The 24,625-nt window shown below is 39.7% G+C and overlaps 2 protein-coding genes across 2 annotated transcripts in view; both read right to left on the bottom strand.

Moving 5' to 3' along the window:
* LOC124612873 overlaps positions 1–19,108 on the bottom strand; it is a 65,249-nt gene extending 46,141 nt beyond the window's left edge. The window contains exon 1 of the mRNA XM_047141312.1: positions 19,000–19,108. The gene's annotated coding sequence lies outside the window, so the exon portion shown is untranslated. The remainder of the gene's footprint in view (positions 1–18,999) is intronic.
* Positions 19,109–19,164: 56 nt separating this feature from the next.
* The window catches only part of LOC124613723 (longitudinals lacking protein, isoforms H/M/V-like), a gene marked incomplete at its 3' end in the record, with an annotated part of 232,414 nt that continues 226,953 nt past the window's right edge, over positions 19,165–24,625 (bottom strand). Inside the window, exon 8 of the mRNA XM_047142443.1 lies at positions 19,165–19,383. Coding sequence (XP_046998399.1) covers positions 19,165–19,383 — 219 coding nt within the window. The remainder of the gene's footprint in view (positions 19,384–24,625) is intronic.

Raw genomic sequence — 24,625 nt, 5'->3', positions numbered from 1 at the left:
AAATAAGCAGTGTGGCAGGCTTGTTATACTGAAGAAGCTAAACAAACCATAAAATGGAAAACAAACGATATCACATTCAAGAATCAAAAAATATACTGTATCAAATTGAACAAAATGTTGCACATGCTGTCAGAAGCACTAAGATACTGAGAGCAAACAAGAAGAAAATTAAAGTAATGGTAATTTAGAAAAGGTTAAAAAGAGCATCACAGAAATTAAGGTTGATAGCACAACTAAACATAACAACACAGGAATATGGAAATCCTGGACGAAATTGTTTGTAATGAACTGCATTTCTCTACAGATGTTTAAACACCCTGGAGACAAGCAACATAACTCCTACACTGCGTGGATCATACTCCAAAAAGACAGGCATGATAGATCCAACGTCGACTATACTAGGGTAGCCTGTGCCGCTGTAGTAGCCACATTGCTACAGTGGTGTAGTTGTTAGCACATCTGCCTATAAGCAAGAGGAGACAAATTTCAATTCATTGATTTAGCTTCTATCCTTATCAAAAATAAAGTTGAGACTCATATGTCTTCAGGAAAATGTAATTTCATCACATGAATAGGTCACCTATGCCTGAGGTATAAGCAGGACTTCCCCTTATGTGCAAAGCTGGGGTGCTATTCCAATGTCAGAGCGCCTCGGCAATACTGACAGGTAGTCTGTACAGCTGTGGTAACTACAGTGTTATGTTATGATGGTGTATTGGTTAGCAAATCACTGTAGTATGCAGGAGACCCGGGCTCAAGTCCCAGCTGTGGCTCAAATTTTATTCGTTGATTCAGCTTTTATCCTTATTGAAAACAAGGTTGAGACTCATACGTCTCCCAGAAAATATAATTCCATCAGATCAATAGATCACCTAGATCTAAAGTACAGGAAGGATTTCGCCATTATATACAAAGCTAGGATGCTATACCAATGTTGGAGATCCTTGGCAATACTGACGATTTAAGAAGGGGAAAATGGACTGAAGTTGTGAATTGAATTTTGTGTTAGGGAGGGATTGGAACAGGGTAGTCCGTGCACCTGTGGCTACCACAATGCTACGATGATGTAGTGCTTAGCACATCTAATGATGTAGTGCTTAGCACATCTGCCTAGTATGCACAGCCAGCACGGTAGCTCAGCATGTTTGATCAAGGGTTAGCTGCCCTCTGTAATAAAAAACTGAGTGAACAGGTCAACTAAGAACTTGAACGGGTGTCATGGGACGTCCGCCCCGAACAAACACAATGAACAATGACGAACGAAATGAAATTTTTCGACAAACTGAAACGGGTGTCTTGCGACGTCCGCCCTGAGCAGATACAAAGAACGAAGATGAACAAAATGAGATTAAGAAGAAAAAAGTGTGCACGAGACCTGGGTTCAAGTCCCGGCCATAACAGAAAATTTTAATTCGTTGCTTCAGCTTCTATGCTTGTCGAAGATAAAGTTGAGAATGTCTCCCGGGAAATATAATTCCATCTGCAAATGTTAGTCTAATGTCTGTCCTCTGCATAAAGGTACTCTATGATGCTTGTTGCACTACCATGAAAAAACAAAGATGGCAGAACTTGTCACTCGTACTGATGGAAAAAGAATACAGACAACACTGAGTGTTACTTGCTTTGTGGCATTTACATTCCCCCTCTTGCCATTCATTGTCCCCCACAAGGTCACACTCAGAGTAAAGGGCATTGTTTGTTGTCTGCTACATGCTTTGTATTTATTTTCAAGAAGGCCTTACAGTACAGTGCTGAAAAAAAGAAAAAAGGTAGCTAATGATCCAACTACCCAGAAGCTGGAAAAAAAAAGAACTTTATACAGATAAAGCCATTTGTTGTTTATGGAATGGAAAGATACTGGGAATGCATTTCTTCTGATGATGAAACAAAAAATGACTGCATCCAATGTCAATGTAAGAACAAAATTAAGAATGACGCAAAAAATGAAACCTGCCCATATTTTGGATTATAATAAAGACAGGGCTGGTGTGGATCACAGCAACCAGCTTTTGAGAAGAAGGAAAATAAAGTGGTGGAAGAAAGCTTTTTTCCCATTTTCATGACAATGATTGTAAATTTGTATGTTTTAAGCAAAAGGTGATGCCTACTAGCTAAAATCTTATTAAATTCTTTACTGAATTGGCAGTGACTTTGTTAAACAGAAGGGGGTCAGGCTGAATCAATTTCTATTCAAAATAGTTCAACTGTAAACAGACTCAGTGGAAGACATATTCCTAAATAGATTCCAGCAACAGAAATGTTAAAATGGCCTCACAAGAGATGTAAGATTTGTGCAGAACAAAGCAAGACAAGACCTGGGAAAGTGCAGGACTCCATTTTCCACAATCCTTTCAAATTTTTCATACTAAATAATTTTCAATAAAAAACCAAATTTGAAAATAGCATTGTTTTTAGTACCAAAAACATCAAAATCTATTTCCATTTAGGATTTACATTTTGATGCAAAAAATTGGCCAGGTGGGAACAGGACTGAGGGTTCCCTACAAACTTAATTATGTATACAGACAATTCATCCAGTCCAGGAATTGAGCACCTCAAAGATTTTTGGCTGTTATCACCACTGAGTCTGGCAACATATCGGTCCCAGGAATGCAGAGACTTTCAAGAATGTTTTAAATTTAAGTCGGAGATGATCAAATAACACCAGATTTTTTTTCATATGATTAATTATAAATTAAAGGTTTTCTGATTTTGTCCTTTACTTGTACAGTGAAACCTTACTTCTTGCCAAATTTCATGATTCTGTGTCGATGGGAAGTACACTGTAGGGGTTGATGAGTGAGTTTGCAAGTACCAAAATAATGTTGTTGTTGTTGTTGCTGCTGTTGTTGTCTTCAGCCCAGAGACTGGTTTTATGCAGCTGTCCATGCTACTCTATCCTATGCAAGCTTCTTCATCTCCAAGTAACTACTGTACTCCACATCCTTCTGAATCTGCTTAGTATATTCATCTGTTGGTCTCCTTCTACAATTTTTATCCTCTACGCTGCCCTCAAATACTAAATTGGTGATCCCTTGATGCTTCAGAACATGTCCTACCAACTGATCCCTTCTTCTAGTCCAGTTGTGTCACAAATTCTCTTCTTTCCTATTCTATTCAGTACCTCCTCATTCATTACATGATCTACCCATCTAATCTTCAGCTTCTATTCGAAAGCTTCTACTCTCTCTTTTTCTAAACTATTTATCGTCCATGTTTCACATCCATACAAGGCTACACTCCATACAAATACTTTTAGAAAAAGACTTCCTGACAATTAAATCTATACTCAATGTTAGCGAATTTCTGTTCTTCAGAAATGCTTCCCTTGCCATAGCCACTCTAAATTTTATTTCCTCTCTACTTTGACCACCATCAGTTATTTTGCTCCCGAAAAAACAAAACTAATCTACTACTTCAAGAGTCTCATTTTCTGATCTAATTCCCTCAGCATCACTTGATTTAATCTGACTACATTCCCGTACCCTCATTTTGCTTTTGCTGATGTAAATCTTATATCCTCCTTTCAGGACACTGTCCATTATGTTCAACTGCTCTTCCAGGTCCTTTGCTGTTTCTGACAGAATTACCATGTCATCTGCAAATCTCAAAGTTTTTTATTTCCTCTCCTTGGATTTTAATTCCCACTCCAAATTTTTCTTTTGTTTCCTTTACTGCTAGCTCAATATATATATTGAATAACATCGGGGATAGGCTACAACCCCGTCTCACTCCCTTCCCAACCACTGCTTCCCCTTCATGCCCCTCGACTCTTACAACTGCCATCTGGTTTCTGTACAAATTGTAAATAGCTTTTCGCTCGCCTGTATTTCACTCCTGCCAACTTCAGAACTTGAAAGAGTATTCCAGTTGTCAACATTGTCAAAAGCTTTCTCTAAGTTTACAAATGCTACAAACGTAGGTTTGCCTTTCCTTAATCTATTTTCTAAGATAAGTCATGGGGTCAGTATTGCCTCATGTGTTCCAATATTTCTACGGAATCCAAACTGATCTTCCCCAAGGTTAGTTTCTATCAGTTTTTCCATTTGTCTGTAAAGAATTCGTGTCCGTATTTTGCAGCCGTGACTTATTAAATTGATAGTTCAGCAATTTTCACATCTGTCAACACCTCCTTTCTTTGGGATTGGAATTATTATATTCTTCATGAAGTCTGAGGGTATTTCACCTATCTCATACATCTTGCTCACCAAATGGTAGTTTTGTTAGGGCTGGCTCTCCCAAGGCTAACAGTAGTTCTAATGGAATGTTGTCTACTTCTGGGGCCTTGTTTCAACTTAGGTCTTTCAGTGCTCTATCAAAAGCTTCATGCAATATTGTATCTCCCATTTCATCTTCACCTACGTTCTCTTCCATTTCCATAATGTTTCCCTTGTGTACATCGCCCCTGTACAGACCCTCTAGACAGTCCTTCCACATTTTTTCTTTCCCTTCTTTGCTTAGAAATGGTTTACCATCTGAGCTCTTGACATTATACAAGTGGTTCTCTTTTCTCCAAAGGTCTGTTTAATTGTCCTGTAGGCTGTATCTATCTTACCATTAGTGATATATGCCTCTACATCCTTAAATTTGTCCCCTAGCCATCTCTGCTTAGCCATTTTGCACTTCCTGTCAATCTCAGTTTTGAGATGTTTGTATTCCTTTTTAACTGCTTCATTTACTGCGTTTTTTATATTTTCTCCTTTCATCAATTAAATTCAACATCTCTTCTGTTACAAAAGGATTTCTACTAGCCCTTGTCTTTTTACCGACTTGATCCTCTGCTGCCTTCACTATTTCATCTCTCACAGCTACCCATTCTTCTTATACTGTACCGTATTTACTTGAATCTAAGCCGCACCTGAAAAATGAGACCCGAAATCGAGGAAAAAAAATTTTTCCCGAATCTAAGCCGCACCTGAAATTTGAAACTCAAAATTCAAGGGGAGAGAAAAGTTTTAGACCGCACTTTCAAATCGAAACAAAGTTGGTCCATTGTAATATGAGACACAATTGAAGTTGAATGGATGAAGATACAGTTACAGTAGTTTGGTTCGAGTCATAAGCTTAAGAGTTAAGCTTTACCAAGTAGCCATTGCTATGTGCCAGGCGCTCCATCCATATTTATACGGGTACCCTTCCTTTTTCGCGTGCCGTCTGGTTTGAATCGATTGCTTATTTTGTTTTGATCTGATAAGTGCCGTTTTCTTTGTTATAGGTGTTTACGTCACTCTAAGCTGAAAATGCATTATTGTACTGTGTCATGCACTGTTTGTCTCATTCTGACAAGGAGTGTTCACGACCTGTTGCCGCTCGCAGCATGGCTTGCTTTTGTGCGCGCTACCGCCGCTTACAACAACAACAAAAAAAAGAGAGCAATTGTCTCATTAGTGAAATATTGGCAAGAGACTGCTGTTTATTCTTACTTACACTGCAGCCCTCTTTGATAACAAGGAACCAAATAATAGACTGCGGATGATAGAAGATGTTCTGAACGAGAGTTTAGCAAAATCTTTTCTCCCTTTGAAAATCTTTGCAGATGCCTCTTTAGTACATTACATTCTGCTCAAAAATTAGATTCATCTTAGATTTGAAAATCTAATCGATTCCTGTGCTTCATTTCTGACTGTATCACTATTCAGCATAAGAATAATACGAATATAAACATGACATGATATGTATATTCTCGCTCTTGTCTCACTCCAGTTTCGTAGTTCATTAGGCAGCAAACACGAAAGAATACATGGCATGTTTACATTCTTCCACCTTTTCTTTTAATTTATTTACTGACGCAGAGGTTTTGGTGCCAGTATTTATCTTTGTGCCTGCTAAGCATGCCTGTGTAGCGCTACATATATTTGATGGCAGAAGTTAGTTGTGGCGGCACCTACCAACATTTTTCAGAACTTCCGCTTACTTTGCACTCGATTCTAAGCCGCAGGTGGTTTTTTGGATTACAAAAGCTGGAAAAAAAGTGCGGCTTAGATTCAAGTAAATACGGTATTTCTTTCCCCTGTTCTTGTCAATTGTTCCCAAATGCTCTCTCTCAAACTCCCTACAACCTCTGGTTCTTTCAGTTTATCCAGGTCCCATTTCCTTAAATTCCCAACTTTTTGCAGTTTCTTCAGTTTTAATCTACAGTTCATAACCAATATATTGTGGAAATGTCTTACAATTTAAAACCTGGTTCCTAAATCTCTAGCCGGCCACTGTGACCGAACGGTTCCAGGTGCTTCAGTCCAGAACCATACTGCTGCTACGGTCGTAGGTTCGAATCCTGCCTCGGGCATGGATGCGCGTGATGTCCTTAGGTTAGTTTGGTTTAAGTAGTTCTAAGTCGAGGGGACTGATGACCTCAGATGTTAAGTCCCATAGTGCTTGTAGTCATTTGAACCTTTTTTGAACTTAAATCTCTGTCTTACCATTGTATAATCTATCTGAAACCTTCCAGTGTCTCCAGGCCTCTTCCACGTACATACAACCTTCTATCATGATTCTTAAACGACGTGTTAGCTATGTTATGCTCTGTGCAAAATTCTATCAGGCATTTTCTTCTTTTATTCCTTACCCCCATTCCATATTCATCTACTACTTTTCCTTCTCTTCCTTTTCCTACTATCAAATTCCAGACCCCATGACAATTAAATTTTCATCTCCCTTCACTTACCGAATAATTTCTTTTATCTCATCATACGTTTCTTCAATCTCTTCATCATCTGCAGAGCTACTTGGCACATAAACTTGTGCTACTGTAGTAGGCATGGGCTTCATGTCTATCTTGGCTACAATAATGCATTCACTATGCTGTTTTGTAGTAGCTTACCTGCACTCTTATTTTTTTTTAAATTCAGTATTAAACCTACTCCTCCATTACCACTACCTGATTTTGTATTTATAACTCAGTATTCACCTGACCAGAAGTCTTATTCCTCATGCCACCGAACTTCACTAATTCCCACTAAATCTAACTTTAACCTATCCGTTTCCCTTTTTAGATTTTCTAACCTACCTGCCCAATTAAGGGATCTGACATTTAATGATATGATATGTAGAATGCCAGTCTTGTTTCTCCTGATAACATATCTCCTGATGCAGTATCAAAATATGTGACATAAATAGCTAACAATGGAAAATCCAGGATGGAATGTAACAATACCAGAGAAGGAAAGTTGCTGCTCACCATGTAGCGGAGATGCTGAGCCGCAATAGGCACAATAAAAAGATTCACGCCATAAGGCCTTTGTCAGCAGTAGACACACATACATACATGCACACACACACATACACTCACGCAAACACAACTTGCACACACATCTGCAGTCTCAGAGAGCTGAGTGTAGTTTCAGCTCTCTGAGACTGCAGATGTGTGTGCAAGTTGTGTTTGCGTGAGTGTGTGTGTGCGTGTATGTATGTGTGTCTACTGCTGACTAAGGCCTTATGGCCGGAAGCTATGAGTGTGTGAATCTTTTTATTGTGCCTATCGTGACTCAGCATCTCCGCTATATGGTGAGTAGCAACTTTCCTTCTCTGGTATTGTGACATAAATAGCTGTATCTTTTGACTGCATTGACTCAGAAGCTTCCATTTTTAATACCGTCAAGGGACCATAGACCTCACGATGTGACAAAAATCTCAAATTGATATGTCTACCCATTACTGGGGAAAAGGGTTTTTAACAGTCGGATAGACAGACAGATGGACAACAAAGTGATCCTATAAGGGTTCTGTTTTTTCTGACTGAGGTATGGAACTCTAAAAAATGGTGACTGATGTAAGTCTCTGTTTCTTTGCAATATTTCATAGGAAAAGACTAAATGCAAATGCAATGAAGAGATGTAAATTCTGTGCAGTAGAATGTACTACACAAAATTCAGAAAAACTATGAAAAACGATAGTATCAGCCAGTAAAACTATGCCCTAGCTGCTCAATCCTCAAAGTGTTAAAAACACATCACAGAAGGAAAGAGGGGTGATTTGTACAATTATCTAAAGTGTCAACAGGAGGCATGTGCAGAAACATATAGTTGTCCTATATTGCATATAGTGGAGAGGAAGAGAGAGAGATGAGGTGCAACAAGTTTTATTAATGAAGTTGGCTACACAACCTTTAGTCTTTAAATAATAAGCTCCTTGTTATAATGGACGCTATATCTCCTTAGTACCGGGGCAACAGTACCTTTGAAATATCTCTCTATGTGCTGCAAGCACAATGGCCTTTTCTTAGCTAGCTGCTTCAGTCCCTCCACAGGTCTGCAAAAACTATTTATGGCCCACTGCAGTATGCAAGACATGTTTGCAACAGCCATTTTTCATCACTGCTATGACAATCCTACAGAAGCTGTTAGTTCTGAGAGAGGTGATAAATTCACTCTGGCAGATTTCATAGTTCATAGCTTCCATGAATGGGCCCCCTTTGGTCTTTTCAGATGTCATGATTGTGGGCTGATCTGATGGCTTTTCGTGTATTCCTTTTAGTCCTAATATGGTAGCTCTCACAAGCTGCTGGCCTGATTTTTGTGCGTCTCTTAGTTGTGATAATGTCTTCGTGCTGATATTTTGACAAGGGAATGCCCCATCATTTTCCAGGTGTGAATGAAATAAGAGATCACAGTGCATCACAACTTAAACACTCGGTGGGATGGGTTGTCAACCAGGAAACAAAAGAAGGCACATGCAGAAAGCAATACGCACCATAAATAAGAAGTGCCACCACATAAATTAAGAAAAACACCACCACACATTATCAATAGTGAAATATTAATTAACAATGGGCGAGCAAGTGGCGCTAACTCTGTCCCTCTGTTGTTTCATCAAGGAGGGAGCAACAAGATCCCACACAGAATTCAAGCAAAAAACTTTCTCTATTTGTGAGATGGAAAGAGAAAAGGGAGCCCATGTCAGAGAAGTAAAATTTTCAGTAAATGCAAAATCATTCAATAATATCTAAAATATCTATACTTGTTTTCTTGTATGTTGCAGGAATTTACTTCATTCTGTACATGTTACTATCAATTTGAAAGTTGTTTGAATCCAACAGGAGTCATTAATGTCATTAAAATCAATGTAAGTATTCTGAAAATGGACCACTTGTCAGTATGAGAAATAATACTGGTCCAACATGAGCTCCCTTTTCTAATCTCGTTGCTGTATATGGAATGCTTCACAAAATAGTATCACCTAAATTTTATAGGCACTTAAAGGAGCACAGATAGCTTTGTATAAAAAACAATTGTGCATACAATAATGCCAAGTAAGACAAGTGGTTCCCTTTTACATGAGAGTTATAAATGCCTACAGATGTTACCAATTTGCAGTTAGCAGCTTTAAAATGCTAGCTAACAGCTGACAGTACTGTAGCAGCAAAAACCTACCCCTGCAACAAATGTCAACTCTGCTGTTGTTGCTAGAAATGAAAAAGAAGTTGCTGTGATATGTATGACTGGCTAAATATCTTGAAGGTTAGTAAATCAACGAAAATAATTTTTGAAAGCACAACATAATTGGATAAATAAAAGATCTACTCACCAAGCAGCGGCAGGAGAATACACAAATAAAAGGTATTATGTATGCAAGTGTTTGGAGCTAGTGGCTCCTTCATCTGGCAGAAAGGTTGAAGGGGAATGAAGAGGGGTAAGGAAAAAGCACTCGTGAGGTTTAGGAAAAGGGGTAGAGTTTGGAAAAGTCACCCAGAACGCCAGGTCAATGAAGACTTACTGCACTGGATGTGAAGGAAAGTCTTTCCTTCTCATCCTGTTCAGTAAGTCTCTCTTGACAGGGGTTCTGGGTGACTTTCCTGAACTCTACTCTTTTTCATAAACCTCACCAGTCCTTTTCCTTCCTCTCTTCCTTCCCCTTCAACCCTTCTGCCAGAAGCAGGAGCCACCACTGGCTCCAAAAGCTGACATATATAATACCTCTCATTTGTGTGTTCTCCTCGTCACTTGGCGATTAGATCTTTTATCTATCCAATTACACTGTGTTTTGAAGAAGAGTAAGTTACATAGAACTGATATAATTAAATTTTCCTTGAGACATATGAGTCTCATATTTATCTGTGATAATGATGGAAGCTGAAGAAATGAACAAAAATTTGTGCCATGGCCAGGCCTTGGGTCTCCTTGCTTACTGTGCATGTATGCTAGCCATTACACCATCACAGCTATGCTAGCTATAATGCTGTGGCTGCTTAGTAATCACTGCAAAATGGACACTGATGGACATGAATTTGTGCACCAAATCTTTCCCAAAGAAAATGGACCCGTTGGTGTGGTAATTCCCACAGGGATGACAAAACAATAAAAAGACTATCTTTCTTAGAACATAAGCTTCCATTGCACAGAGGAACAAAAAGACTTTCTGTGTCCTGAAGTATAGCTAGAACCTGAACCAGTACCTCCAGTCAGTGACAATAAGGATCCTGAGGAAGAACATGTCCAGCTAGATATTCCAGAAGCAAAGAAGAAGAGGTAAAAAAGCTGTTTGTGAAAATCTTGAACCCCTTTAGACACAAGTATTTTAAAAGTAGAAAATTAAATCCTTTGGCAACTATAAAATATGGTATCTCAATCTATTTTGGGGGGCTTCGTAAATTCAAAATTGTATGTGGTTTTGGGCCCATTAATGGCTCCAAAATCTAAGTTTGGTCTAAAAGATGCCATAACACAACAAAAATACCAATATTTTTCCAAAAAAGGCTGTGCAGAGTACGCTAATTTTTCTAGATTTGGGGCTAGTTTATTTGGTTTTAAATTTTTGTTCACTATAATGTGCTATCGGTCTGAAGGGGTTAATCATGTAATGTGTAATGTTAGCCTAAAAAAGCCTGCACCATTTGACAAAGGGCATTTTAAGGGTAATATATACACTGATTTTGTTTTTTAAATGTGTCTAAATAAAAACTTTGAGGTTCGCCGATGACATTGTAATTCTGTCAGAGACAGCTAAGTACTTGGAAGAGCAGTTGAATGGAATGGACAGTGTCTTGAAAGGAGGATATAAGATGAACATCAACAAAAGCAAAATGAGGATAATGGAATGTAGTCAAATTAAGTTGGGTGATGCTGAGGGAACTAGATTAGGAAATGAGACACTTAAAGTAGTAAAGGAGTTTTGCTATTTGGGGAGCAAAATAACTGATGATGGTTTAAGTAGAGAGGATATAAAATGTAGACTGGCAATGGCAAGGAAAGCGTTTCTGAAGAAGAGAAATTTGTTAACATCGAGTATAGATTTAAGTGTCAGGAAGTTGTTTCTGAAAGTATTTGTATGGAGTGTAGCCATGTATGGAAGTGAAACATGGACGATAAATAGTTTGGACAAGAAGAGAATAGAAGCTTTCAAAATGTGGTGCTACAGAAGAATGCTGAAGATTAGATGGGTAGATCACATAACTAATGAGGAGGTATTGAATAGAATTGGGGAGAAGACGAGTTTGTGGCACAACTTGACAAGAAGAAGGGACCGGTTGGTAGGACATGTTCTGAGGCATCAAGGGATCACAAATTTAGCACTGGAGGGCAGTGTGGAGGGTAAAAATCATAGAGGGAGACCAAGAGATGAATACACTAAGCAGATTCAGAAGGACGTAGTTTGAAGTAAGTACTGGGAGATGAAGAAGCTTGCACAGGATAGAGTAGCTTGGAGAGCTGCATCAAACCAGTCTCAGGACTAAAGACCACAACAACAATCAAAAAATGATAATAAATTGTAACTTTAAAATGCATTATCTGTATTTTTCATCACGAATATTAAGCCTTTTGTAACTCACTCAAATTTAGAGATATAAATCTTTTTTAAAAATTGTTTAGAATTTAATGATGAATGTAAAAATATCAACAGTTCAAAATCCAAAATTGTTGACAAAAGATCCCTTTTCAGTTTTCATCTTACATTTGTATGGTCACTTTCAGTTTAATCTCAATGGCATTCTTAATAACAATATCCCAGCAACTGGAAGCACATGTCAGAATTTACATGTTTGTATAGTCCGTATAATGATCAGTACAAGTAAAATAATTTTGCAATGACAGATTTACTCAGGTTTTGTGTGTGTGTGTGTGTGTGTGTGTGTGTGTGTGTGTGTGTGTGTGTGTTGCTTATGCTCTATACACTAGTCCTCCATACCCCAATGGTCTGGGTCTGAACAATAGATTACAGCACAGAAGTGCACAGGATATGGTATACAACCACCTTATGCAAACTAAGATAATCCTTCACGGACCGGAAAGGGCTCTAATCTTACTTCACAACATGTTTCCACAAAATACAACCAATCCTGTTGGAAACACTAGCCGCATAAGTCAAGAAAGCTGTAGCCTTAGGCACCACCTTGTTATTGGCATCACTCATCCAGTTCATGGTTGGCTGATAGTACAATGTGCATATGATTTGTCTCTGACTATACCAATTCTGGTGAAACATAACTACAAGATGAGATAACTCAGCTGACAAACTTTATGGATCTGGAATAACATGGGCCCTATGAACCCAGGTATGAAATATCCCTTCACACTAAGCCATGATGACAACTATCAACCTGACGACGCAAAGCAGTACAGACCTGGCTTCCTATTAACATAATGAGCCAAGATGCACTCACACTTTCTCTTGATCAACACATCCAGGAAGGATATTGTAATGGATCTCGCCTCCTCAGAACTTTTGTACATCAATTGAAATGTTTGATTCCATATAAACTTCGGCCAGACTTGAGTTAATTTTTGATACTTAAATTATATTCCACATTTGAAGATATTTTTGCATATGTTTGATCACAAAAATATTATTTTTCTGATATTATAATTTTATTTTCCATTTCACAATATCGATTTTAAACCATGAAAATTAGTAATCACGTTGTCAAGTTAAACGATCCAAGAGCTGTTTTACAGCAAAGATAATATTATTGTGCCTCAGTTACCATATAAACAAAATTTCTGTTTTCATTTATCATTTTTCTAATTTTATTATCCATAATACAGTTGACTGTGTACAAATACAGGAAGTTGCAACCTCTGTTATGAATCTTTAGGTGTCTTGTATTGTATTGTATTGTATGTTAACCGGAGACCTAGAAACAACGAAGAGGCTCCATCTCCGTTGCAGCCACAATTGTCCACAAACCCACGACGACTACTGCAGTCCACTTCATCCCTCCGCCGCCCCACACCAAAACCTAGGGTTATTGTGTGGTTCAGCCCTTGGTGGACACCCTCCACCCCCACCCGCAGGGAACATCTCACACCAGACGAGTGTAACCCCTACGTTTGCATGGTAGAGTAATGGCGGTCTACGTGTACATGGAGAACTTGTTTGCGCAGCAATCGCCAACATAGTGCAGCTGAGGCGGAACAAGGGGAACCAGCTCGCATTTGCCAAGGCAGATGGAAAACCGCCTAAAAACCATTTACAGACTGGCCGGCTCACCGGACCTCGACACAAGTCCGCCGGATGGATTCGCGCCGGGGACCAGGCGCTCCTTCCCACTCTGGAAAGCTGTGCGTTACACCACTCGGCTAACCAGGTGGGCAATCTTTAGGTGCATAAATCTTTGTGTAAATAACTATTTCCAGAAAAGATTACGTAAGTAATATCTGAAATGCAATTTCAGTTAAGCCAGTAATGTTAACACTAATTTGGATTACATCCAGTCCAAGAAGGTACTGGAAGCTGTGGTTATACTATATAATGTAATTTAGGTGCTAAGCATGCCACTTGGCTTAGCATTAAGATGCACTGGTCTGTGTGACTGTCTCAGAAATTATGTTCTTTGTCTTGTGCAGCAATGTTGCACAATGCATTTACTTAACAACTGGTGTTGTAGAAAATGTGTCAAGGATGTAAAACTAAATCGATATGGTGATAAATAGTAACAATAAGCCAGTGACTTGTCACTGAAACACTCTGGACCAATAATTTTGGTAAGTTTATACAGGAACAAAGAAGAAACATTAGACAACAAGACAGCCATAGCAAAATAAGTAACATTTATCTGCTAATATAATGTTTATTCCCTTCAGCAACTAATTAAATGTTGACAACATTAGAAAAGCCAATTCAACATAGTAAGTTTTGTTTCTCTACATCCGTGAAGATTCTACAGAAGGGAGGAACATTACCATAAGCAAATGTTCTTCTCCAACTCCAAAATACAGAGAATATTCGGGTGGACCATATTAAGGTGTTCTAAAAAGATGTGCAAATTCTCACTTTGTTGAGGTCAAATAACGAAAGTATCGGCTACAAATCTAATGCTGCAAACTGCAGAGCACATTACTTGAAATCATCCATGAAAATAAAGATATATGGTTTCCAGAAGCAGGTTATTTGAAAATCCTCACAGTGTTGTCTGTCTAATACTGACAACTCAGCGAAAGTTCAAGCTCTATCATAGGATAAGCTGTTGATGGTAACTTGTTCCAGTATTCCTGGACATTGTCTTAGCATTAAAATACAAGTCTTTTGCTACATATTGTCCCTTTGTTCTGACCCAGACATTAATTTTAGGAGTTTTGGGCTTATGGATGCAGCCATGTATGGTGGACTTCACACAGCTTATAAAGTGTGTTTGGTGAGTGTGTGAGAATGGGGGGGGGGGGGAGGGGGGGGGGGCAAAAATTACATTCTCAAAGGCAATTTCACAATTTCAGTTACCCTCATCATCAAGAACAACCAAGCTACTTCATGGTCATGTGCATTTAAAGAGAGAAAGAACATACAAAAATGAGTACAATGAAGCACACACCTACAAGCGATTTACTTGGCACATAAGCTCACAAAAGGGGCATTCCATGTCAAGTGTCCGAGTTTAGAAGATACTCCCAGCTCGATCACTTACAATTTTGATGAAATTTGTACAGTATCTACCTGAGGGTGCTACATGAACTTATGCAAAGTTTCAGGCTCACCTGTAGCTTGGTTGAGGTGCTAGAGCCACTTTTGTGAAGGCCACTTTTACGAAGACTGAAAATTCGCGGAGTAATCTTCAAGTTTGGCATTCCACTGTTCCTAATGTAAAAGAGCTAAACTCTTGCTTCTGGGTATAGTGGTACAACTTTTTGTGTTCTACACACAAATGATGGAAGTAGAGTACAGAAAGCTACGCATTTGGCATAATCTCAGTTCAAACTGGGCAACAAATCATGTCGCGAGAAATTTGTCCCATACTTTAACGAGGCATAAGTAGTGGAGAAAGTGCTCTATGGACCTGGTCTTTTGCCAAACTACTGTCTGTCTGTGTGTTACATACATCACAAATTTGGGCCTGGCTTGTGTGTTTAGTTACTGCTCTACCATACTGTAAATTTGCTAAATAACATGAATGTATCAAAATATACCCATGTTCAAAGTCATGTATCTCAAAATGGACACCTACCACATTACATTCATTAACACCATTCAATAGGCCACATTTCATTCTATTAGAAAAACTTATTTTCATTTTGGTGTCTGTTTTGGTAAGGAGCAAAAATTGTGCTTCAAATTTGAAATTTTGTTGATTATGTCTGCAGTGTTTAAATATACATTTTGCTATCAATATAATGGAAGGAAACATTCCACGTGGGAAAAATTATATATAAAAACAAAGATGAGGTGACTTACCGAACAAAAGCGCTGGCAGGTCGATAGACACACAAACAAACACAAACATATGTTTGTGTTTGTTTGTGTGTCTATCGACCTGCCAGCGCTTTTGTTCGGTAAGTCACCTCATCTTTGTTTTTATATATAATATACATTTTGCTGTTTATTTGGTGATTTTAAACCTGTCTGTGACAGGTTCATTCCTAAATTTAACCATTTAACTGTACTGGAGACTGCAACATTATTTTTGTGAAGCTGACTGCTTATTAATTTTGTTTCTTTGCTTTATTTAGGACTCGGCAATTTTATTTTAGTGCCTGTAGCATATCAAGTTGTTGCTAAAATGGAAAAACAAGATCAAGTTAATGTATGCAGTTACGTATATCACAAATTTGTGCCATTAATGACATACAGTGTTTTAAAAGGACCACAAGCTGTAAAGGAACTTTCCTTAGAAGAATAAGAATTTCTTACAAGGCAGAGTGGTTTACACTCTGCCGAAAATGCTCAACTATGCTTCCACCATGAAGCTTTACTCCTACAAAGATTTGAAGTTTTGCAAAGATCATGCTGCAATCCATTTTGCAAGAAACACCATACTGCACAAAAAAGTTTGCACTCAATCAACATAGAAACAGCTGACCTACTAAAACGATGTCTGACGTTAAACCAGGCCATAAAATGTGCCCTTCCTGTAGAAAAGAATATGATATACTGAAATATTCACAAATGGAAATTACATCTCAGTTAGATGAAGATGATGAGACTAATGTTGCTCACAATGTGAACATTAACGGCTGTTGGACTATCACCATCAAAATTTCAATGAATTGGTGCAACGGATGCAAAAGGGCATGCAAAGTGCAAAATATGTCAAGTTGAAGGTGTAATTATTAAGAAAATTGCAGAAGTGGGAGGACTTGATCCCAGTGAACTGGAGCAACCATCCACAAGCAAGCAATGCTTGACTTCTTCAGATTACAGTCAGCTGATCCAAGAACTGAGAGACAAATTACATGTATCAAATCATAATGATAAAGTTCCATTTTTGACCTTAGTGACCCAAAGCTGATCTAGCAAAAAGAATATGGAAGAATTTTGTGTTTCAGAAAGAATGGTAAGGAAGACTAGGAAGTTAAAAGCTGAACTGGGAATATTGGCACAGTCCAAGGGTAAATGTGGGAAAAAGCTTTCCGAGGTTGTGAATGCAAAAGTTATAAAACATTTTTATGATGAAGAGTTTAGTCAGATTTGTCCAGGAAAAAAGGACTGTATTACTGACAAACTGCCTATTGGCTTCTGTCTCGAGTTCTTCGGCTGACGTTCATCTAATGATTTTTCTGACGTTTCGCCAGCACGAGTGGCTGGCATTGTCAAAGCTTCACCCTCCATTGCCGGTGGTGAACTGGAGCCGAGCTCGCGGGCGCAGACTATATGTACCTGGTGCGCCAACGTCCGAGGGCTTCTCCGCGGTCATTTCCGGTGCGGTTCTCCTCTTGCTACCTGCGACGGTCGTTCGCTGCAGTACGGGAAGCCAGGATCCGTTGACCTTAAGGCTTTCCTCTTTCTTGTTCAAACTGTTCGCGTGTTTTTGTATTTCTACAGCTTCTCTGAACAAGCGCATGTGATAGTGCTTCTCTACAGCCAGAACTTCCGTGTCAGCGAATTTTATTACATGGTCGGTCTCATTGAGCGCGTGCTCTGCCACGGCCGATTTCTCCACCTGCCCCAACCTACAATGTCGCTTATGCTCGTCGATCCTGATGTTGATGGATCGTCCAGTCATTCTGACATAAACTTTTCCGCATGTGCATGGTATACGGTATATTCCTGACATTGCAAGTGGGTCTCTTTTCTCCTTCGCCGATCTAAGACACTCTTTGATCTTCCTTGTCGGTTTGAAAATCAACTTCACGCCATGTTTGCGCAATATACGGCCGATTCTATCCGTCACTCTGGGAATGTATGGCAGAAAGGCCGTACCCGACATTTCTTTTTCTGGTTCCTTACTCCACCGAGTGTTTGGCTCTGTTACACTTCTAATATAATTTTTGGAGTACCCATTGCTCCTCAGGACAGCTTCCAGGTGTTGCATTTTTCGTTTGAGGTGTTGCAGCTCACATATTCGTCCTGCTCTCGTTACGAGCGTACTAGTCATTCCTCTTTTCTGGCTCGGGTGGTGGTTTGACAGTTTGTGCAGGTATCGGTCCGTGTGTGTCGGTTTTCGATACACGCTGTGTCCCAGGTTTTCGCCGTCCCTTGTGACCAGCACATCTAGAAATGGCAGTTTCTTGTCCTTTTCTACTTCCATGGTAAATGTTATGTTGGCATGGAGGCTGTTCAACTGTCTTAGGAAGTCACCGAGCTGTTCTTCACCATGGCTCCACACAACGAAAGTATCATCGACGTACCTGTACCACACCTTAGGTTTGCAAATCGCCGAGTCCAGTGCCAGTGCTTCCAGCTGTGGCCATGGGTAGTCCTCTCAGTGCAGTGGTGGCCAACTTCTTCATGGAACAATTCGAATATGGGACAAATTTTTTCGTGACATGATTTGTTGCCCACTTTGAACTCAGATTATGCCAAATGCATTGCTTTCTGAACTCTACTTTCATCATTTGTGTGTAGAGCACAAAAAGTTGTACCAGTGTACCCAGAAGCAAGAGTTTAGCTCTTTTACATTAGGAACAGTGAAATGCCAAACTTGAAGATTTCTTTGGGACTTTTCAGTCTCAGTAAAAATGGTCTTCACCTCAACCAAGTTACAGGTGAGCTTGAAACTTTCCACAAGTTCCCATAGCGCTCTCAGGCACACACTGTAGAAAATTCATCAGAATTGAAGATGGTTGAGCACCTTCCTGGCAGATTCCTGGTAGAGCACTTGCCCGCGAAAGGCAAAGGTCCCGAGTTCGAGTCTCGGTCGGGCACACAGTTTTAATCTGCCAGGAAGTTTCGTATCAGCGCACACTCCGCTGCAGAGTGAAAATCTCATTCTGGAAACGTCCCCCAGGCTGTGGCTAAGCCATGTCTCCGCAATATCCTTTCTTTCAGGAGTGCTAGTTCTGCAAGGTTCGCAGGAGAGCTTCTGTAAAGTTTGGAAGGTAGGAGACGAGGTACTGGCAGAAGTAAAGCTGTGAGTACCGGGCGTGAGTCGTGCTTTGGTAGCTCAGATGGTAGAGCACTTGCCCGCGAAAGGCAAAGGTCCCGAGTTCGAGTCACGGTCGGGCACACAGTTTTAATCTGCCAGGAAGTTTCAGAGTCTCACATACTTGGCTCCAGGTATCCAAACTAAGTATGATCAATATTCTGCAGAATTTATTACATGCACCATGACTTTGTTAGGTTAATGTAAAGAAAACATAGATAAATCATGTTTGCATATACAGACTGAGACTTTCAACATAATCTGTAAACACATACTGAGGGAGATGGTGCTCGTGCTGGTGATTCCTGTGTTGGTGCAGTTACGAGCTGCACGTGGAAAGGAGGTGGTGGAAGCTGTTGCTGCAGAACTGGCAGCTGCTGTTGTTGTTGTTGTTGTTGTTGTTGTTGTTGTTGCTGCTGCTGCTGCTGCTGCTGCTGCTGTGGTTGTTGTTGATGCTGCTGCAAGTGGTGTTGCTGCTGATGCTGCTGCGAGAGTTGACGCTGAATTGTCAGCAGAGGCGTATGAGTGGATACTACACTCTGTATCTGTGGGTCAGAATGCTGCTTCACCAGGTAGGTTGGTGTCTGCGGCACTGTCAGAAGCTGGCAACTGCGACTAGGCCCAGGTTCTGAGCTCTGCCGTTCGACACGGTGTGGAACCTGAAGTCAGACATGAACTTAAAAAGGCTACAGAAATTATGCTACTCTGGAACCATAGCTGTCTAAGGTTCCCTGAAACTAAACATAAAATGGAGCAAAAATGTAATTATTTATTTAACAAATTATTTTTCTTTATGTCACTATAACCTTTAAATCCTCGACCCCCTCCAACAAACAACGAATATTGCCATCATGAGGTGGCTTGTGGATCTCAATGACATGCAGGTGCAACCACACATCAGAGGGATATAAGCAGAGGGGGTAATAAAAAGGAGAAGTAATCTCTTCTATATTGTGATGACAACAATCCAGATGATTAATAGTAACATTAGTCAACTAAGCCTAGCTACATTAGTACTGCGAATGGTTGGAAGCAAGGGGAAACTACAGCTGTTATATTTCCCAAGGACATACAGCTCTACAATATGGTTTAATGATAATGGCATTATCTAGTTTAGAGCACAATGTTCCAGAGATAAAATAGTTCCCCATTAAGATTTCTGGGTGGGGACTATACAGGAGCACAATGTCAACAGTAAAAAGTAAACTTGGTGTTCTATGGGTTGAAACCTGTAAGTTTTGTTACATCCTGTAACCAGGTACGTAGGTTAGAGAACTTGAAAAGAGAAATGGATCAATTGAAGTTGGATATAGTGGGAATTAGTGAAAGAGTGGTGGCAGGTCATGTGAGTACAGGCTAGAATTCTGAAAAGAGCAAATATAAATCATTGCAAGCACTTGTTTTAAGAATCGTGAATGGTATACGTAGAAAAGACCTGAAGCCACTGTGCAGTTTCAAATAAATTATACAATGATAAGACGAGATTTCAGAACCAGATTCTAATCTGTAAAATTTTCCCTGGAACAGAAGGGGACTGTGGCCATATTAAATGAAGATTAAAACTGAAACAAATGCATAAATGTAAAAAAACTAAGGAGATGAGAACTGGATAAATTGAAAGAACCAATAGTTGTTGAGAGTTTCAATGGGATTGTTTAGGGAACAATTGACTGAAATGGGGGAAAGAAATTAAACAGAAGATGAATAGGTAGCTCTGAGAGATGAAATACTGAAAGCAGCAGAACAACATAGTCAAAAAGACAAGGTCCATTAGAAATCCTTGGATCAGTATGAGATACTGAATTTGAATGATAACTGGAGAAAATACCAAAATGTAGCTAACGAAGCAGGCATTTCCACATTTCATAATAGGCAATATTTGTCATACAGTGTTACATGATCCTGTGGTGATTCTAAATATGTCATGTGAAATGGCACTGAGGTCTCTTAATTTGATGTATGGGTAGTAGGTTAATGGTCAATCTTGTAAACCACATTCAGCTACATATTCACTGCACTAGTAACTTTAACATATTAAGTAAGTGACGCCAGATTGAATTCATAGTTACTTAATTGATAGTTAGTTCATAGTTAAATGACACACACACATCAGCTCTCGGCTGTAGTGGACTTTGAAGTGTAAGTGTAAGATCCAAAGAAACAGGTGAGAGTATTAAAATCCTAGTGATTAATTGCTGAAGAATTCATGACAAAGCACCAGAGTTTGAAGCTCTCCTAGAAAGTTGTTGAGCTCACATTTTACTAGGTACAGAAGGCTGGTTAAAATTCTAAGTTGATGGCAGTAAGATTTAGGCAGAAAATTTAAGCATGTATCGAAAGGATAGGTTAATGACACATGTTCGTGGTGTATTTGTTGCAGTAGATGAGAAACCCAAATCTACTGAGACAGGAATTGAAACTGCACATGAGATTATCTAGGCAAGACTCAATATCAAAGGCTAGGCATAAACTTACAATGGTATTCTTCTATTGACCACCAGATTTATCTGCAGATGTAACTGGAAACATTACAGAAAACCTAAATTCACTTGAAACATTAAGTTCCCCAATCATATTGTCATCATCAGCTGAAACTTTATAATCATCTCATGATCAATTGGGAAAATTGCAGTTTTGTAAGTGATGGGCATGGCAAGATGTACTGCAAAACATTACTAAATGCATTCTCTGAGAACTACCTAGAAAAGATTTTTAGACAGTCTACTCATCGTGGAAGTATATTGTATCTAACAGCAACAAATAGATGTGACCTCTTTGAGGATGTCCACATACAAACTGTTATTGGTGGAGACTGTTGTAGCAACAGTGATTACTAAAGTACAAAGGCAACAAGTAGAAGGATTTATATTTTAGCAAACTAGATAACGAAGCAGTAGTATCATATCTCAAAATAAGGAACTTTAAACATTTTGCTCTTAAGAGGAAAATACAGAAGAACTGTGCCTCAGGTTTACAAGAATAGTTGACCATGCACTTGATAGATATGTGCCTAGTAGAATAATTCATCATGGGAGGGCCCCTCCATGGTACATAATCACTGTAAATAATCTTGTACCCAAGCAATAAAGGCTGCTGTGTAATAGCATAGCAGGTGTAAAACAAAGCATAAGGTTATATATAGTGAGATGCTAAATGAATTGGGTTTGGCTGTCAAGAGGGCAATTGTGTGCGGTCTTCTCCAATGACCACCATACTAGAATATTTTCAAAGGATTTCTCACAAAATCCACACAAATTCTGGTCATTCATAAATGCTGATATTGGTACCCAAGTTTGTGTCCAGACACTCAAGGACAAGACAGAGAATGAAAATGAGGGCAGTAAAGCAAAAGCAGACCCAGTGAACTTTGTTTAAAAACGTTCCTTTACAAATAAAAATTTGTAAGTATCGCCCCAGTTTAATTCCCTGCATGAACAAATGATACAGATATCAGTGGTGTTTAGAGACAGCTGAAATGGCTAAAATTTAACAAATCTCCAGGATCCAATGGAATACCTATCATATTTCATACCAAATTTGTGGCCAGTTTATCACCTTTTTTAACTGTAATCTATCCTAGAGCCCTCAAACAAAAAACCGTACCAATAAATTGGAAGAAAGCACAGGTCACATCTGTCTACAAGTAGGGTAACAGAAGTGACCCACAAAACTATTGCCCATAATAACCTTGACATCTGTTTCTTGTAGAATATTAGAACATATTCTGAGCTCCAACATAATGAGGCACCTCAAACAGAATGACCTCCTCCATGCGAACCAGGATCGAATCCACAAACATTAATCATGTGAAATCCAACTCTCATCTTTCTCACGACATCCTGAAAACCATTGACAAAAGCAGTCTGACAGATGCAATATTTCGCAGTTTCCAAAAAAATTTGACTCAGTACCACATCAGCACTTATTATGAAAATGATATAATGAAAAGGGTAGTTGCTACTCATTGTATAGAGGAGATGACGAGTTGCAGAAAGGCACAACAAGAAGACTCTCGGAAAGTTAGCTCTGAGCCAGCAAGGCCTTTGTCAAAAATAGACAATCACAAACACACACACACACACACACACACACACACACACACACACACACACGTGCATGCGCACAAGCAATGCACACACACATGACCACAGTCTCTGGCAGCTGGAACCAGATGATCATACAGGCTATCCAGCAAAATTTGTTATTGGACTGAAGGCTTTTTGATATGGAGGTTGTGGCATGTTAACACAGCATCACTGACAGATGTAGAATTAATTTTCGGTGTCCCCCAGGGAAGTGTATTGTGAGCCTTGTTGTTCATTTTGTATATTATGACCTTGCACATAATATTTATTAATAGTTACCTCAGACTTTTTGCTTATAATGCAGCTGTCTATACTGAAGTACTGTCTGAAAAAAGCTACACAAATGTTCATTTGGATCTTGATGAGATTCCAAAGTGGTGCAAATATTGGCAACCTGGTTTAAAAGTTCAAAAATGTAAAATTGTGCATTTCACAATAAAAGTAGTATCCTGTAACTACAGTATCAATAAAACACAAATGAAAATGGCCAATTCATACAAATACTTGGCTTTAACACTTTGTATGGGTGTGATTTGGAACAGTCACATACGGTCCATTGTAAGTAAAGTACATGGCAGACTGTGGTTTATTGGTATAAATGTAATAAGTCTACAAAGGAGATTGCTTACAAAGCACTCATGTGACCCATCCTAGATTGCTGCCCATGTGTAAGGGACCCGTATCAAATAGAATTAACAGGGGACACTGAACAATGGAAAATCCAGTATGGAATGTAAAAATGTCATGAAAAGGAAAGTTGCCACTCACCATATAGCAGAGATGTTGAGTCGCAGATAGGCACAACAAAAAGACTGTGACATATAAAGCTTTTGGCCAGGAAGATCTTTGTCACACACACACACACACACACACACACACACACACACACAACTGTAGTCTCAGGCAACTGAGGCCACACTGCGAGCAGCAGCACCAGTGCATGACAGTAGTAGTGACGGGAGAGGGGGGGGATCGGGTACGAAGAGGTTGGGACGGAGGGGGAGATGGTGTGCAGACAGTGAAGTGCTGCAGGTTAAACGGAGGGCAGGCGAGAGATGGGTAGGGAGGGGGGGGGGGGGGAGGGGGGGGGAGGTAGGTAGCAGCAGAAAAGGAGAGAAGTAAAAAGACTGGGTGTGATGGTGGAATGAAGGCTGTGTAGTGTTCTGGAAAGGGAACAGGGAAGGGGCTGGATGGATGAGGACAATGACTGGTTGAGGCCAGGAGGGTTACAGGAATGTAGGATATATTGTAGCCAAAGTTCCCACCTGTGCAATTCGGAAAAGCAGGTGTTGGTGGGAAGGATCTATATGGAACAGGTTGTGAAGCAGTCATTGAAACGAAGAGTGTCATGTTTGGCAGTGTGCTCAGCAACAGGGTGGTCCATTTGTTTCTTGGCCACAGTTTGTCAGTGGCCATTCATATGAACAGACAGCTTGTTGGTTGTCACACCCACATAGATTGCAGCACAGTGGTTGCAGATTAGCTTATAGATCACATGACTGGTTTCACAGGTAGCCCCATCTTCAATGGAACAGGCGATGCTTGTGACCGGACTGGAGTGAGAGGTGGTGGGAGGATGTATGGGACAGGTCTTGCATAGGTTTATCACAGGGGTAAGAGCCATGAGGTACGGGGGGTGGGAGCAGGGTTTGTGCAAGACAGATGAGTATACTGCGCAGGTTCAGTTGAGAGCGGAATACCAGTGTGAGAGAGGTGGGAAGGATAGTGGGCAGGACATTTCTCATTTCAGGACACGACAAGAGGTAGTCAAAACCGTGGCAGAGAAGGTTCTGGAGGAATGTGAATAAGGTGTCCT

This window comes from Schistocerca americana, chromosome 4, assembly GCF_021461395.2.
Source record: "Schistocerca americana isolate TAMUIC-IGC-003095 chromosome 4, iqSchAmer2.1, whole genome shotgun sequence".
In the NCBI taxonomy this organism is placed as follows: Eukaryota; Metazoa; Arthropoda; class Insecta; order Orthoptera; family Acrididae; genus Schistocerca; species Schistocerca americana.
This window is presented reverse-complemented; position numbering and strand designations above follow the sequence as displayed.